The following is a 15,460-nucleotide window of genomic DNA, read 5'->3' on the forward strand; positions in this document are numbered from 1 at the left end:
GTTTCTGACATTTTTCCAATGTCACTTTCATTAAAGATTTTTTCCATTGTTCATGCTAGAAATCCATTGGTTGTGCGTCCAAATGCTCAGATGGTCAACGTCAATTACCTTTTGGCAAAAACAGCAAATCTTGTCAATGAACAATGTTTTCACCACGTATGCAAACGAAATGCTCACCACAGTCACACACACTCAGCCATGACACTACAGGAGAACACTAACAATGATGCAAGGGAACAATCATGGCTGACATGTCTGAAAAAACAAAAAACACTGAAAAATTTCATGTAACACTCAAGAACGTTTAAATAGATCACAGCACTACAAATTCTGATATATTCCGCAGCAGAGCAACAAAATCAATACAATACACTTGGTGCAGAGAAAATACGGTCATTTTTTTTTCTTCAGGACAAAATCTCCCACTTTTGTTTTTCCTTGAAACAGATGGGGGCAAACGTGGAGATCACCACACTCCCAACAAAGCACACATCATTTTGTTTGTTTACAGATTTTAAACAGAAAAAAACCAATGTCTCAATTCCAAAGGAGGTTAGACCAAACTATCGCATCATGCTTATGTTATTCTGCGGTATGCTGGGAGTAGGAACTAGTATTTATTATCATGTGTTTTGGTTTTTGTAGATCGTGAAGTTTCCTCTATTAGAGACAGCCTCGTTCTGTCGAGCAGACAAGGTTGCAGGCAGGTCACAGATTGTTCAGCAGACGGGTCGCTACATGCTGACTGGAGGACATGGGCACCATGTCTCGTACTTCTCTTTCCTTTTCCACCAGGCCAGACCTTTACTCCAAGCGCTGTGTGAAGTTTTCTGGGAAAAGTCCTCTTTGGGCGCTAACGCCGAGTGTTAACCAGTCGCTTTCTTTGATGCCTGTGAGCCAGCCGGCATCCTGCAGCAACAACAACAACAACAACAAAAATGGCCAATGGATCATGTGCATAAAGATCTCTGCAACCTTGCTTGAAGTAATGCACATTTTCAGACTTGTATGATAGCAAATCATGTGGGACTAACAGCAAATCAGTAAGGAAGCAAACCCGGGAGCTTCATATCTAGTATTGATATAGTTTGCTGGTCATGAATTTTGAATATTTCACATTTTATATCTGTTTTTAATGTCCACTCCAGTCTTTGCTTTGTGACATTTTTATTAAATACATAACTGTGGATGCTATACTGCCTTGGAAGTTAACTAGTGAGTTGATCTGAATGGGTGCAGTCAACAGTAGAATTGGGGCGTCAGCCTGGGAACACCAGAACCTTTACTGACCTGATCCTCTGCTAACGCAGTGGGAACCACCAGAACCACATCGCCTCTCTTCAGCTCCAGTTCATCTGAATTTGCAGCCTCAAAGTCATGCATTGTCTCCACCTATAGGAAAACAAACATAATCACCAGTTTTTAGGTGTTTTCTGCAGTAAAAATAAATAATAATTTACATAGGTAAAATCCTCAAGGCATTTTTTAACAAGATGAATTTGAAGTGTTCCTCTTAGCTTGGTTGGAACTGACCTTTGACCTTGAAGTGAATTAGGGAATGTCTTAGCAGTAATGTTACAGAATATGATGATATATATATGACGAGAATTTGATATAAGCACTGTTGGAAATGGAAACAGCCTTCTGGGAGTAACAAGGGAGTTCCGCCCCAGAAATAATCAGAACTTTGTTTATTTGTCTGGTTATTGAATTAATAAAGCAATTCTAAATTCAGACCAGATGAATGATTGAAATGTTTTGCTATCCAGCTCAGAGGTTCTACAAAAAATAAGGAACAATTTTCTCAGTGGTGAAAATCAAAATAAATCACAATAATCTTTGATCTCAAACAGAAACTCTCTGACATCGTTAAACTGTTGCACAGAATTATTTTCCTTTGCTAAAAACATGAAAAAATAGTTCAAAACCATCATCTCAAATGGAGTGGATGCCTTCCCAACTGTTGCAATAATTTTATATCAAACGTGTGACAGTGTGACGATCTCAGACACACCAGTGTCTGGGTTTATAGCGATTTATTTTACAATCTTTCAGAACCTGAGTTCCATTGAAACCTTGGAGCTCAATGTTTTGTCCACGGAATATAACCCAAATTTAAGACACCAAGAGAGAACGCCATAAGTTTGACTGGTTTCCAAGGCAACGTAACCCAACCTCACTGCTGGCAGCCGGCAGGCGATACCAACACACACAACTTGGACATGGGAGGAATTGCAATGTAATATCACACCCTCCAGTCTCTTTCTCTTTCTCATAACTCACATCAGTCAGTAACTGGACAGAGTTGTATTTCCATTCCGAGGTGAGCCGATAGATAGTATATTAACAGGTGTGTGTGTGTGTGTGACCCATGCACATCAGTGGATAGCCCAAAAGGTGCTAGTGATTTAATGAGAAAAAGTATCACTGCACTGCAAATTCACTCCACGAAAAGTATTTGGAGAAATAGTGAGTTTTCAGAAACAGTGGCTGAGCTCGACTGGTAAAATTCAGTGATGTCTGATGTGGCACAAAAGTAAAAAAGGGCAATACTCATAAAGCCTCTTAAAGAAGTCGGGCAGGACTGGGAACAGATTTCTTTTTGATATAGAATAAGGAGTCTCCCAGGAGTCTGTAAGAATAGATCAGGTATGAAATCAGGCCCAGTGTTTAAACATAATATTCTACAAGAAGAAATCATATGATATATTTTCAGTTACATTATTGCTCATATTGGTTTTCTGGATGATAATCCCGCAGTAAAATGTGTCCATTTCCGGCACTGGATATATGTGATGAGCAGGTGGGTAAACAGTCAGTCAGAAGACAGACAGAATAGAGTTCTGTTCCTATGACGACACTCACCTTGTACATGAAGCTATCAGGAAGCCCTGGCGCTCCAGAAGCCATGTCTTTTGCCACTTGGTTTTCTGGAGTCACTCCATTGTCGCTGATGGCGGTGGGGGAGATGATGTCAGCATCTCGGTCGTCATCGCCCTCGTTGCTGGAGGCGGGCTCAATCACTACCGAGGGGATAGGCATCTTTTCCTAGCGAAGACAACGAGCTATTAGAACTCACAATAATGATGAAAATAATATTAAAATAAACAGTTGTCCCTCCATAACTGTTCATCACAAATAAAACATCCAGAACATAATGATCCAGTTATTAGGTTCTGAAAAGAATCAAAGGCAATGTGCCTTCAAAGACCATGTGTCCATGTTGACATACATACATGGTATCAATATATATATATATATATATATATATGCCACTATATATATATATATATATATATTTATATGTATGTGTGTGTTATATATATATGAGGATATTTATATATCCTCCAAATGGATTAGTCTGCCTGTATCTACATCTATCTATATATCTATAACTCTATATCTCTACTCATGTAAAAACACTATTGTGTCTACATCACATTTGCTAAGGAAGCTGGTAGCTCTTTACTTAATTTAGAGTTTTACATCATAATAAACTACAGCACAGTACCGACTTTACAAAGAGCTTCACAAAAAAACAACAAAAAAACAACATGTGGTTAGGGTTAACCCTAACCCTAACCCTAACCCTAACCCGAACACAAATAAATAAAACAGAATAAATAAAAGGGATAAGAAGGAATAAAAAGAATACAAAACAGATTAAAATAAATCATTACATAAAGGTAAATCTAAATAGTTTTAAGAACAGATTGAAAACATGATAGTGATTTAGCCTGAGTTCGTCAGCTTTGCTTTATTATATCCTCCTTGTATATTATTCTGGGGGGAGGGCACTGAATCCCTGACCTCTGATCTCCAGGGAGCAATAGAAAAGTCCATCTTGCAGGGATCAATTCAGTATTATTACTACTAATACTAATTACCCTACAAAAATTTTTACTACAATATAATGGAATGCAGTGATTTTAACACTGATCAGACAAAACAAAGTTGTAAGAGACAACAAAGGAGTCATCACAGATAAACATGAATACACCAACTGTTGATAAAAATGATGAAAATGAACAACAGTTTATAGATTATATAGATAATTAATAGATTTCATAGGTTATTATAGATGATGGTTATTTTACATGAAGCGGAAAATGTGCCAGTGAATTCTTTGAGAGGTGCAGAAGTGTAATTCTGGCAAAACATGGCATGATTACACTTCTGAGCAACAAAACATATATTTTCCGCCTGTTACTGTGGCCCATGACTTTTTACATAGTTAATCAAATACATGGGAACTGCCCAGTACAAACACTGTTTCACTGTTAGCCTATGAGCAACCAGCTTGACAACTGTCCAGTACTTGTTTTGACTTGAGTATTTGCAGTATTTTGTGCCTTTTTGCAGACAATCCTTTTAATTTCTACGCTACAATTTTAATCTTTTTGGGCTGCATCTACTGAACATTTGCTGTGGCGTAAAGACATTTGTAAGCATAAGAGTGAAGACTGTGATTTACTGTAATGTTGGTGTACAGAATTAGCTTTTAAAACCATACCGATATGGATTTTGAGGTGTTTCAGTGCTAAGGGGACTTCCTCCATGTGGTTTACTAACCCATAAAGCACTAATTTCACATCTGCACGCAACATTTAATGCCAACAGAAAACATTAGTATACAACATGGCATTGCACAGAGAAATAAAGAATGAACAGAGAGGGAACGGGGGGAGGAAGAAGATGATGAAGAGGATGTTCGCTCCAGGATGGGAGTGAAGGGACAGACAGCTTTTCTCATGAAAAATTGTAAAACTTCGGATTCTCTTTACAATCTCACTTTCATTTTAAAATCAATGAAAAATGGGATAAGATATACATACATGAATAAATGAGTAAAAGTGTTTTTCATTACAGGACATGTTAAGTTCTTATCAGTCCCATTTTCTTTTAAGTGGAATGTTTACCAGTCAGTGACACTGATCACATTCAATGCGTTTAGCATTTTTCTATACAGCATTGAATAAATGCTGAAAAACTTTTGTCATTTTTCTGAAAGAAATAATGACACCCCCTCATCGACAGCACATCACCCCACATGGAAACATCCTGCAAACTGCAAGTCAAAGCTTCAGCCAGACAATCTCTTCATGTTAAGTTTCATCCCGCCTCCAAATCATTCATCCTATTGGGTTCAAGTGTCAAAAATCTTGGCTCCATTTTCAAAGATATTTCAAAGAGACGGTGGAGGAAGCGGGTTAGTCAAGCTTTAAGAAAAGCTTCAAACTCACAATTTGATCTGGGCTCTGGGGTTTCATATATTAAAAAAATACTATTTTGGTAAAGTCAGTTGTAGAAGGTCAGAGTTTCCATAATAATCCCATCGTAATAATGAGTTAATATATGAAATACATAAGAACAGGACCCTTAGGAAATTTACTGTACTTCAGTTAACAGAGCAGGAGACACTTTTACTATACATATGATTTACACTTTACACTTTACATCGAATATCATTATTAGCTATGCTATAATTACCTGCGACCACCATTATAGTTCTACACCCCATAGAACTATAATGGTCAGACACTAACCCATTTATTTTATAGGAAAAGGATTATGCACCTTCAAAGGAAGGGTGTGGTGTGGAGGAAATTCACTTGAAGCAATCACAATCCATCATGATAATTGCTTTGAATATTCAAATACCCTTACAACAGTTTATAACAGAACTATTTGTTTTCCTGTTGGTATAAAAGTTACCGGATTCATTCTTTATGATGTTTATGAGCAAAGATTCAAGTGAGGTGCTTCAGTAAATGACTGTGTGACATATGAAGGGAATGGGATCTCAGTCATCCGTTTACCAGAGTCTCTTCCTTAGGAGACTGTGTATCATCTGTCGGGGCCTGAGAACCAGACAAACATGTGTCATCACATGTCCACTAACCCTCTAACACCCCAGAAACTGAGCAGCAGTTAGAATGATAAATGTCAAATTATCATTCTCAGCATAGGAATAGGAACCAAAGTATGCATAATTACACCAAAAACATAATAATGGTTTTTACATTTGCAACTACATTTTTTGACTTTAGAAAATATTTTGAACGTTCCAAACAACTACAGCAAGATGCTACAGTTGCTACAGCAAGGGTTGGGGTTATGTTGGGTTAGAGAAGACATATATATATATATATATATATATATATATATATATAGTCAGCTAATTCTGGACATATACACACACACACACACACACACACACACACACATATATATATATACACATGTATATATTACCGAGGCCTCGTCCACCGGGCTTCCCCTCCTTTCCTCTGGAGTTGAAACTGATTCCTACGTACAAAGAATGGATTGACATGCAAAAGTTTTGAGGAAGAGACACCTGTTCATGCCTTAAAGGCAAGTATGTTCTTTGATCACACAAGTTTCAGTTCAATTTATGTCAAAGTTATGTTATGATACAATTCATATGCAGGCCCTGTAGGATGGTAGCTCAAAGGGGTTGTGGACAAAAGGTTTTTATTTTTTTAATTTATGTATCTATTTGCTGTTTGTGCACAGCAGTGTAAATGTGATGAAGTGTCTTCAGAGGGTGAAATGTTCATCCTGTGATCCAGTTTAAGGGAATCAGGACTTGGTAATAAATCCAAACTCTTACTAACCCTGGAGAACAATTCAGACAAATTACATTTTTGGAAAACACTGTTCCATAAAATGTCAAAATATTCAGTTGGTGAGATTTGTTGTCATAAACATAAACACACAACTTGTGTATTCCAGCTTTGTGTGAATCACACCTTGTGTTTCTTTGAGTGGCACCTAGTAACTACGCTTAGTCAGCTAAGTCTATACCTCTGTATAGTCATCAACAAATGAAATAGGTTTGTGAGCTTGTAAACTGACACATGACACTGGGTCATTATATGTATTTACCAGTGGAGCTGCTTCGCTGGGAGAAGCTTTGGCCTCTTCAGGGGGAATCTGTGCAGAGGGAGAAGTTACTGAAGTTACTGGAGGTAGGCAAAGCTTTTAGAGTCAAGTACTGAGTTAGCATTAAGAGATATTAGTCGTGCATTATCTATTGTGGATTAGTATTTAATATTTCATTAGTCATGGACATAATGGATTAAGATATTTGACACAGTTGGCTCTGCAGTCTGTACAGGGCTGCTAATCCCAAAACCTGTCTCACTGTGTCATCCAGGATTTAGCCTCATGCTGAACTCTGATGGCAAGGCTCTGTAACATTGGAACCACAGTAGTTTAAAATGCCACACATCTTTAAAATGTGGTTACATTAGCAAGTATTATTAAACCATTAAAATGTGGTTTAAACAGATGAGCAGCAAAACAAATACAATCTTGATGATGACCAAATTGTGAGGCTCAGAGCTGCACAAAAAATAAAACTACACATAAATAGACATTTCTTCTATTCAATGCGTCAAACAGTACAAGGCACAAACAATTAGAAAAAAACATGTGTCAACAGAAATGTGAGATAATAATGATTCAAATGAATGCATCTAGATTCTCTGATATGACTCCTGTTGTTATTCAGCATGCAGCCACTCTATCTGGAAACTATGGTGCTTAATGTACAATATACAGGTTACACCTGGACCCTTCTTGAACTAACATATCTTCTTACCCTTCTTAAACTTAAAAAAAAGAAAAATTCAACAAATGCTACTTATTCCTATTAAAAGTCTTAGCTGATGAAGACTGTGATGCACAGTTGGTTTCACTACTGTTGACAAAATGCACTATTACATTACATTATGTCATTTAGCAGACGCTTTTGTCCAAAGCGACTTACATTACTTCATTACTACATTACTTCATTACACATTTTTATGGCTACTCCTGGGCAGGTTTTTCTGTTAAAAATGTCAATTACCAGATGACATTTACTTACAAATTTTCACTCAATAAACTGACACACTGTTCCACTACTATGTTACAAATTAGTTTAGTATTACATGAACACTGAATGAAAGTTGGCACAAAGATTAAATCAGACTTCAGGAATAGGTCATGTAGCTGTTATGAAGCTCTTCATCAGGTGTTAAGAATATATTTTAAACCAAAATCATAAGTAATGCCAAAATAATGATAAAGTCAAAGGAAACATGACTGCTAACAGAAGAACTGCACAACAGAGCAGAACCTTAACGTTAACTTTATATCAGTGCGCTTGTTCAAAGGGGAGGAGCTACGTACCTCGTCGAGCTCCGCCCCCTCAGCGGCTGCGAACTCCACTGGAGACCCAACAGTGGACTTTGGAAAAGATTCACATCACATTTAATCATCTCATCTTGATATGTTTTCAAAATTATTAGTTACAGGAAGAACAATGAAAATTGAATCAAATGGATACCAGGGCATGTATGTGATGTAATGATGCATACGTTCTCAGTTTAAAAAAAACAGATATCACAATAGCCAGTATGATAAAATAAAATAAATGGATATTTAATATGAAGTCAACACAAACCGAAAAAAAAAACATGTCTATGATCAACAAAATCCAAGGATGCAAAGGAGAAACAGAATTATGATGCAGATGATAAGAATGATGGGCACTGTGATGATGAGGATGATGACGATGATGATGATGCCTATGATGTATAAGGCAATAACGACAATTATGATGATGATGATGAAGATGCAGAGATGATCACAGAGCTCTATGACAGCAGTGATCATGTCAGTCTGTGTCACAGTTGGATGTGATCAGGCCGACTCACAGCAGACTTCTCCTCCTTCGGGCTGCTGGGACTCTCTGCTGCCACAGCCTCACCAGCAGGAGGTGCTGCAGACTCTGCCGGGACGTCACCGGGCCCCGCTGGGACGTCCCCGGGCCCCGCTGGGACGTCCCCGGGCCCCGCTGGGACGTCCCAGGGCCCCGCCGGGACGTCCCCGGGCTCCGGGGGGGCAGCTTCTGTCTCTGAGGCTTTGGGGGCTTCGCTTGTTTCGGCTGCAGTGCTACTCTCATTCTTTCGCCACACAGGCAAGGAAAGATGGCAGTCAACCCAACGTTCATGCAGTAGTGTGTTTTGGTGGCAACACTCTCCAGTAAACACATTCAAAACACCTTAACAAGAGCTTCTACATGGCTAAATAGGCCATTCATGAATACTGATTCAGTTTGTTTTATGTTATACTCACGTAATTTATAGCAATATGTCACTTCATTGATTAAAAACAAGAGTTATAAACAGATAATGTCTGACAAAAGCTATAAAACACAAATTTTTATAGCTAATGTGCAGCTGTTTCAGTTAAAAATGGCAAGTGTGAGGAGGACTTTTGCACTGAAATTTTCACACAAATAGACACTGTTCCACTGCTGCCATGTCACAAATGACATAATTATTACATGGACACTTTATGGAAGCTTACATGAGAAATGAATTACCATTCATAAATCGTACCAAATAAATTATGAAGCTCTTTTTCAGTTGTTATGAATATGTGAGCCAAAATCTGACTACTTACATTTATAAAAAAAAAAAAAAAAGATAAAAGATTGACATTTTCTAGAAAACAATTCAGGTAAACGAATCATAGATCAAAGACAAAAATCACAAACATATACATAAAGTACACCTAAACAACCATCACACATCATGTGTTCATGTCAGCCATAATAAACCATCACATATAATGTACTGAAATTGTAAACTCACCATCTTATCAAAATCAGCAAAAAATGATGGAGCAGCTGCATCCTTTAGAGAGCATGTTTAAAAAATACAGGAAGAGAGGTAAAGTCACAAATAACAGTCACAACATAGAATTACATTATATTTGGTAACCACAGGCCAGAGGAAAAAAAAATAGGTGAACAGTAATAATGGGAGATATTGTGAACGTGTGCTAGTGAGGGGCTGAAGATGTGATATACACTTAGCAATAAGCTTTATTCCCACTGTAAGATACTGCATTTCTGAGAAAATGTTATTAATACAGTAGTAAGTAAATTCTTGTTTTCAGCCGTTCAGCCTGTTTGTGAATAAGAAGGAGCTGTGAGAAGAGAGAGTTCCTGCTCAAGTTCAGTCAGTTTCCTCTTTGGCCAATAAGACCATCTGAACTCAGATGAGCCCCGGCTGTTCCCTACCTACTGCAGGCAGGCTGAACAGTAAAACAGCAGCTAATAATATAAAAATTACATTTAACTAAAAAACAAAACTAACAATAATAAAATACGTGGAGGCCAGGTAAGATTGGAGTGATCCTATAGCTAAAAGATGGAGTGAATCTCCTAGCCATTGTAATCAATGCAACTTCATCTTTTGCCCATACCTAAAGCAAAAGTGTTATTAGAATAATAGTGAAAATGTCAACATCTTTAAAACTTACAGGTAACATCAAATGGATTGGAAATTTGTATTAACATTTTATCTTTACAATAGGTGGAAATTCAAATTTTGTATGAACAAATTACCTGCGAAAATCCGTTAAATGCATTGGTCACCTAAATCAAATTGCAGAGACACAAATTAGCATTTGAAGCCTTTCTGCAAGATGAGTCTGAAATGTGTTGCAAAAATGGATTTATGGCATTTATGAAAATGAAACTATGGAATGGACAAGCAGACAAAGCAAGCAAGAGGAGAGACAGGAGGAGAGGGGCTGGGGTTCTGCTGAGTGTCAGGATCCAGGTGGGGTGCAGGATAACTATTTTCATTTTTTTGTTGTTCAATCCGTGGGAGGGTAAAAAAAAGGAAAAGGGGATTTATTTGTTCTAGTCTACTCTATGCTACTCTACTACATAGAAAAGGGGAGGAAGTCAAGTACCTCTTCCTTTTCTGTATCTAGCTCTTGGTACAACTTTCCAAATCTCCGGTTTGCAGCCTCATCTTCGGACATGTCTGAATTTTCAGGGTCTTTGTGAATTCTGCGGATGTTTACTTCTTTCACTCCTTCTGCAGCTGTGCCAGAGAAGGAGGCAAAGTCTCCTTGTCTGACTGAAGAGAAGAAGCCACTGCTGTCACTAACTTCCTGCCAGGACCCAGTGTCGGTGGCAGCAACTGCTGTCTCTGAAGAGGATGCTGGGAAACTGATGGCAAAAGGGTCTGCTCCCCACCCTGTCCCTCCTTCCTCAGTTACTTGAGCAAAGGGATCTGCAGTGAAATCAACCACAAGCCCGCCTTGTCCTGGGGTCTCATCAAATTGATCCAATTTAAAACCACCTCCATCTCCAAGCTGTGTTTCTGCAAAGGGATCTGATAGGACTCCATCCCCCTGGATTTCAACACAAGGACTTGGCTCAAATCTCTTTCCCCCACCTCCCTCTTGTGTTTCAGCAAAGGGATCTGATGTAAATACACTTTCCTCTCCTGCCCCCTGAGCTTCTGCAAAAGGATCTTTCTCAAACCCACCTCCCCCGTGAATGTCCATAAAAGGATCAGTGTCAAATCCTCCTCCCCCAGGAATTTCTGCAGAGCGATTAGATGGGGTCCCTGTTAAGGTGTCAGTTGCACTTTGTTTTCCAGGTGTCTCTTGTTGAGCTGAAGGATTAAGGATTGAGTTATCAGTATTGGTCAGTTGCTCTGGTGCATCCTTCTCTGGTAGGGCTTGCTCTACTATTTGAGACCAACCTGCTGCAAAGGCATCATTTTCAAACTCTGCATCATTAACCCCCAAATCTGCAAAGCCTGCATGGGTAAGTGCACCGTATGACAGCTCAGTAGCAGTTACTGGGGTGTTCTCTTCATAGGCAAGTTCATCATCAGCACTAGCCCAGCCGCCGCCCTGGCCTCCATCACCCCATTCTTCAGCAGTCTCATATTCTGAACCAGAACCATCTGGAGACCTGGAACACTTGTATCCTCTATCCTCTGTAGTGTCCTCAATCTGCTCACCATGCTCATTGGTGAATATTAGCCCTGGAGTGGACTTCCGCCGATCCTCCCACCCTGCCTCATCTCCCTCTGAATCTGCCTGTTCTGTCCAATGTCTACCTGCACCCGCCTCCCCATCCTCTGACACTGCCTCAGCTGGCCACTGTCCTTCCACCTGCTGTATGGCTTTGTCACCCCCCACTGCAGAAGAATCAAGGTTGGGGTTAGTTTGGGAGTTCGGGTCCCAGTCGCTAACCTCATCTCCAGCTGCTGTGGCTGCCTCACTGTCCTGTGGCTGTGGGGCCGTGGTTGCATCCCCTGCTTGCTGCCAACCATCTGCCGGGGTCGAGGCCTGAGCCTCGTCCTGCCCTGCAGGAGGGGCCTCGGTAGCGGCTCCCTCCGGAGCCACTGAGGCAGTGTCTCCATTTGCTGTCCCTGAGCCGAAGTCAGCAGACCAGTCAGCAACGAAGCCAGCGTCTGTGGCCTGCTTGGGAAATGCAGGGAATGTAGGGTTAAAGTTGGGAGCCTCAGCACCGCCGCCCCCTTCCTCAACACCCATAGTACTCAGGGACCCAGAGTCCGACTGGAAGGCCAGTGCATGCAGGTAAGATAAACAAAATTATAGAGTGTTTATTGTGAGACAAAGACAGTAAAATTGACAGGAATGAATTAAGAATACAAGTGTATAAAGAACGGTCAAATGTGACTAATTTGTGGCAAATGAAGTGGACAACTGCTGTGATAGAAGTGTGTTAATACATCATGTACTGTAGAGCATGAACATTCTCATCATGGAAAGTGAGTTCAAAGTAATCAAATGTTCTTAATCAGTATACTACTTAGTCTTTGTGATGGTAGTACTGATAAACTGGTGATTTACAAAGCAGCTGTGCATTGTGATGTTTACTTACAGGCTGTGCTGGTTGAGCATTTGCCTAAAAGCAAAAGACAAAACAAGCTGTGATATAAGATGATTAATATGTGCAGAGGCTAAGCAGTAAAATACAGTATTTAAAAGAATACTAGATAAGTATATAGGCCATTTGATTTACCTCTAATCATTTTCAATAAAAGCAACAAATAGCTTTGTTTTCATTTAGGTAACTTCATTATTTCTGAGGGTGTCAGTAAACTTTGAGTCATCAATATTCAGTGCAAACACAGCAGCATATGATTGCCTCTGTTGTCTGCAATATGTGTCTTATGAAAGGCATTGATCAATCCATGCATCTGATATAGCTATCCCTTGTGCTATTAAGGGTGAGTGCCTATAGAGAGAGCAGGGGCCTCATGTATAAAACCTTGCATGGATTCCACACTAAAAGGCTACGTAAGCAGAAGTCTGAAAACCTGCATACGGAAAAAAATATTGTGATGTATAAAAGTTACGTACGCCCTCCAGTGTGGCAGTTTTCCTTATTAAATCTCAATCAACTTGAAATTGTGCGCATGTGAACGAGCATTTACTCCCACCCTGGTAACTCCCACAGCCATAAATGGTTAATGAAACACCCTCCATGAATATTGATATGCATCTAAATGTACTTGTCATTCCATTCTCTTTGTATGAGAAAATGGCGAAGTCGTAATTAGTGGCATTATGCCAGAAAAAGAGGGTGACACCGATATGACATCAGAGCGAGATGAGACTGCGGGCAGCTTTATCCTAAATGTGCCTTTTCTGTTTTGAAAGAGTGAACATAACCACGCATTCAACATTTCACACTCTTGTTTGACTTATAAAATGCATAACAGACTTAAGAACAGACTTGACAAGTGTTTTATTTTCATTTTCTGACTCGGGGTATCAGACAGATCGGTGCAATCCGTGGTGAAGAGCTGGCTGAAGAGGACGCTGCCATAACGCATCATTACGCACCATCATTGCAAGCCCTTTAATAACCTGTGACAGTCAGTCCAGTTGCTTATCATCTGGAGGTTATCCCAATTAAATGGCACACGAAACTTATGAAATGTGTCGCTATGCACATATGATTCAGTAAAAATCCACCACCAGCACCACCTCTTTCCATTAACAACATCCCCCTGTCTGTCCTGCCTAAAATCAAAGTGCTGGGACTCTCCATCCAGCACGACCTCAGGTGGAGTGACCAGGTAAACACAATGACGGCAAACGCTAGCAGGAAGCTTTTCCTTCTCAAGCGCATCAAGCGTTTCTCCATCTGACCTACGAGCCATTTATATCGGCTACATTAGACCAGTGCTGGAGTATGCAGTCCCTGCTTGGCATCCTGATCTCACCCAAGCCTTGTCCACCCAGTTGCAGCGTGTGCAAAAGAGGGCATGTCGCATCATCCTGGGAGCATCTTACACCAGCTACCAGCAAGCCCTAAACACCCTAGACATCCCCCTTCTTGAGAAGAGGAGGGAGCAGATCTGCCTGAAATTTGCTCTTTCACTGCAGTCCTCCCACTCCTTTGACTGGCTCCCCCCACCTAGAGAACAAATATCTGGACGCACCAAACTTAACACCCCGCTGGCTGGAACAGGATTCTTCCATCCCCTAGCTCACAAGACTCATCAACAACTATACACCATAGTTTTCACTCCTCTCACTTTCCCCTTCTTTTCCCCCAGACTACTGATATTACTACAGCATTCTAGAATCCCTTCTCCATAGGATTTGCTCTAGATCTGGCCTGACCCTGTTTACATTTCATTGTAGATTGCATATGCTACTACTTTCGCAATTACTGAAATGTATTTTTATCTCCCTGCTGTTTTGATATACTATATGTATGTAAATTGGTGTGTAATTTCAGTCTGTAAATGACTGCAAAGCACTAATAAAAAGCTACTACTACTACTACTACTTATGAGGCCGTATTGACAGTTTGTTACAAATAAGGAGGTGTGCTGTTTGGGTTAACTTGACAGTGTGTAGTCTAAGGCAACAAATACATGATTAAGGTCTGATGGTCCTCTGGGATCTTATTACTAGAGGTCTGTAATTTGATCCTATGGAGCATAAAGAGACGATTGAAAGCGTCATAATAACATTTTACTTGATTTCACTGCTTGGCCATCAGAGTCTCCATTTCACAGCGTGTCCAAAATGTGTGTACGGATGGGTCAGATTTACCATAGCGGTGCGCACTTTCTCACGTCAAGTTTATTTTTAATAAATTCCGAAATGTGTGTGGTAAGTGCCGTGCGCAACTTTTGAGCCTGGTGTTGTGCGTATGCAACGTTTATACATGAGGCTCCGGGCTTGGATAGTAGAGGAGAGGAAAGGGAAGGAGGGAGGGAGAGTGAGAGCAGGTGTGTCATCCCTCATCCCCCACAACCTGATTGCATGTTATGTTAAGTCATAATCCAAAGTCTGTCCAAGCCACTTATATGTCAGCCTATGACTTGATCATTGTCATTGTATGTTTCTGATTGATGTTCATGGTGAAATTAGTTGAACATTGACCATATCTGGCACCAATTCTTCTTAGGTTCATTTTATTTAGGAGGGAAGCTGACTTCACAGCCTTGGTCAACTCAACATCTTTATTGATTACTATGCAATTGCAAATGAATAGTTCTGATTGTCTGACCAAGCGGAGTCTTTCCATGCGACTGCTTAGGTAGAATAGGTAGTTTCAAATCGCAATAGCAATGTGTTGTTT

At 39.9% G+C, this 15,460-nt stretch overlaps 1 protein-coding gene across 1 annotated transcript in view; it reads right to left on the reverse strand.

Annotated features, from left to right (window-relative positions):
- Positions 1 to 542: 542 nt before the first annotated feature.
- The window catches only part of amph (amphiphysin), a 69,158-nt gene continuing 54,240 nt past the window's right edge, over positions 543 to 15,460 (reverse strand). Inside the window, exons 14-25 of the mRNA XM_071534319.1 lie at positions 14,191 to 14,196; positions 12,737 to 12,760; positions 12,082 to 12,309; positions 10,427 to 10,456; positions 9,669 to 9,710; positions 8,727 to 8,975; positions 8,200 to 8,256; positions 6,910 to 6,957; positions 6,256 to 6,309; positions 2,866 to 3,048; positions 1,291 to 1,392; positions 543 to 909 (exon numbers count right to left, since the gene is read on the reverse strand). Coding sequence (XP_071390420.1) covers positions 805 to 909; positions 1,291 to 1,392; positions 2,866 to 3,048; positions 6,256 to 6,309; positions 6,910 to 6,957; positions 8,200 to 8,256; positions 8,727 to 8,975; positions 9,669 to 9,710; positions 10,427 to 10,456; positions 12,082 to 12,309; positions 12,737 to 12,760; positions 14,191 to 14,196 — 1,128 coding nt within the window. The 3' untranslated portion in view covers positions 543 to 804. The remainder of the gene's footprint in view (positions 910 to 1,290; positions 1,393 to 2,865; positions 3,049 to 6,255; positions 6,310 to 6,909; positions 6,958 to 8,199; positions 8,257 to 8,726; positions 8,976 to 9,668; positions 9,711 to 10,426; positions 10,457 to 12,081; positions 12,310 to 12,736; positions 12,761 to 14,190; positions 14,197 to 15,460) is intronic.

Source organism: Centroberyx affinis, unplaced genomic scaffold, assembly GCF_046629955.1.
Source record: "Centroberyx affinis isolate AG114_WGS23_722 - 3 ecotype Tasmania unplaced genomic scaffold, CSIRO-AGI_Caff_v1 ptg002517l_1, whole genome shotgun sequence".
NCBI classification, from domain to species: domain Eukaryota; kingdom Metazoa; phylum Chordata; class Actinopteri; order Beryciformes; family Berycidae; genus Centroberyx; species Centroberyx affinis.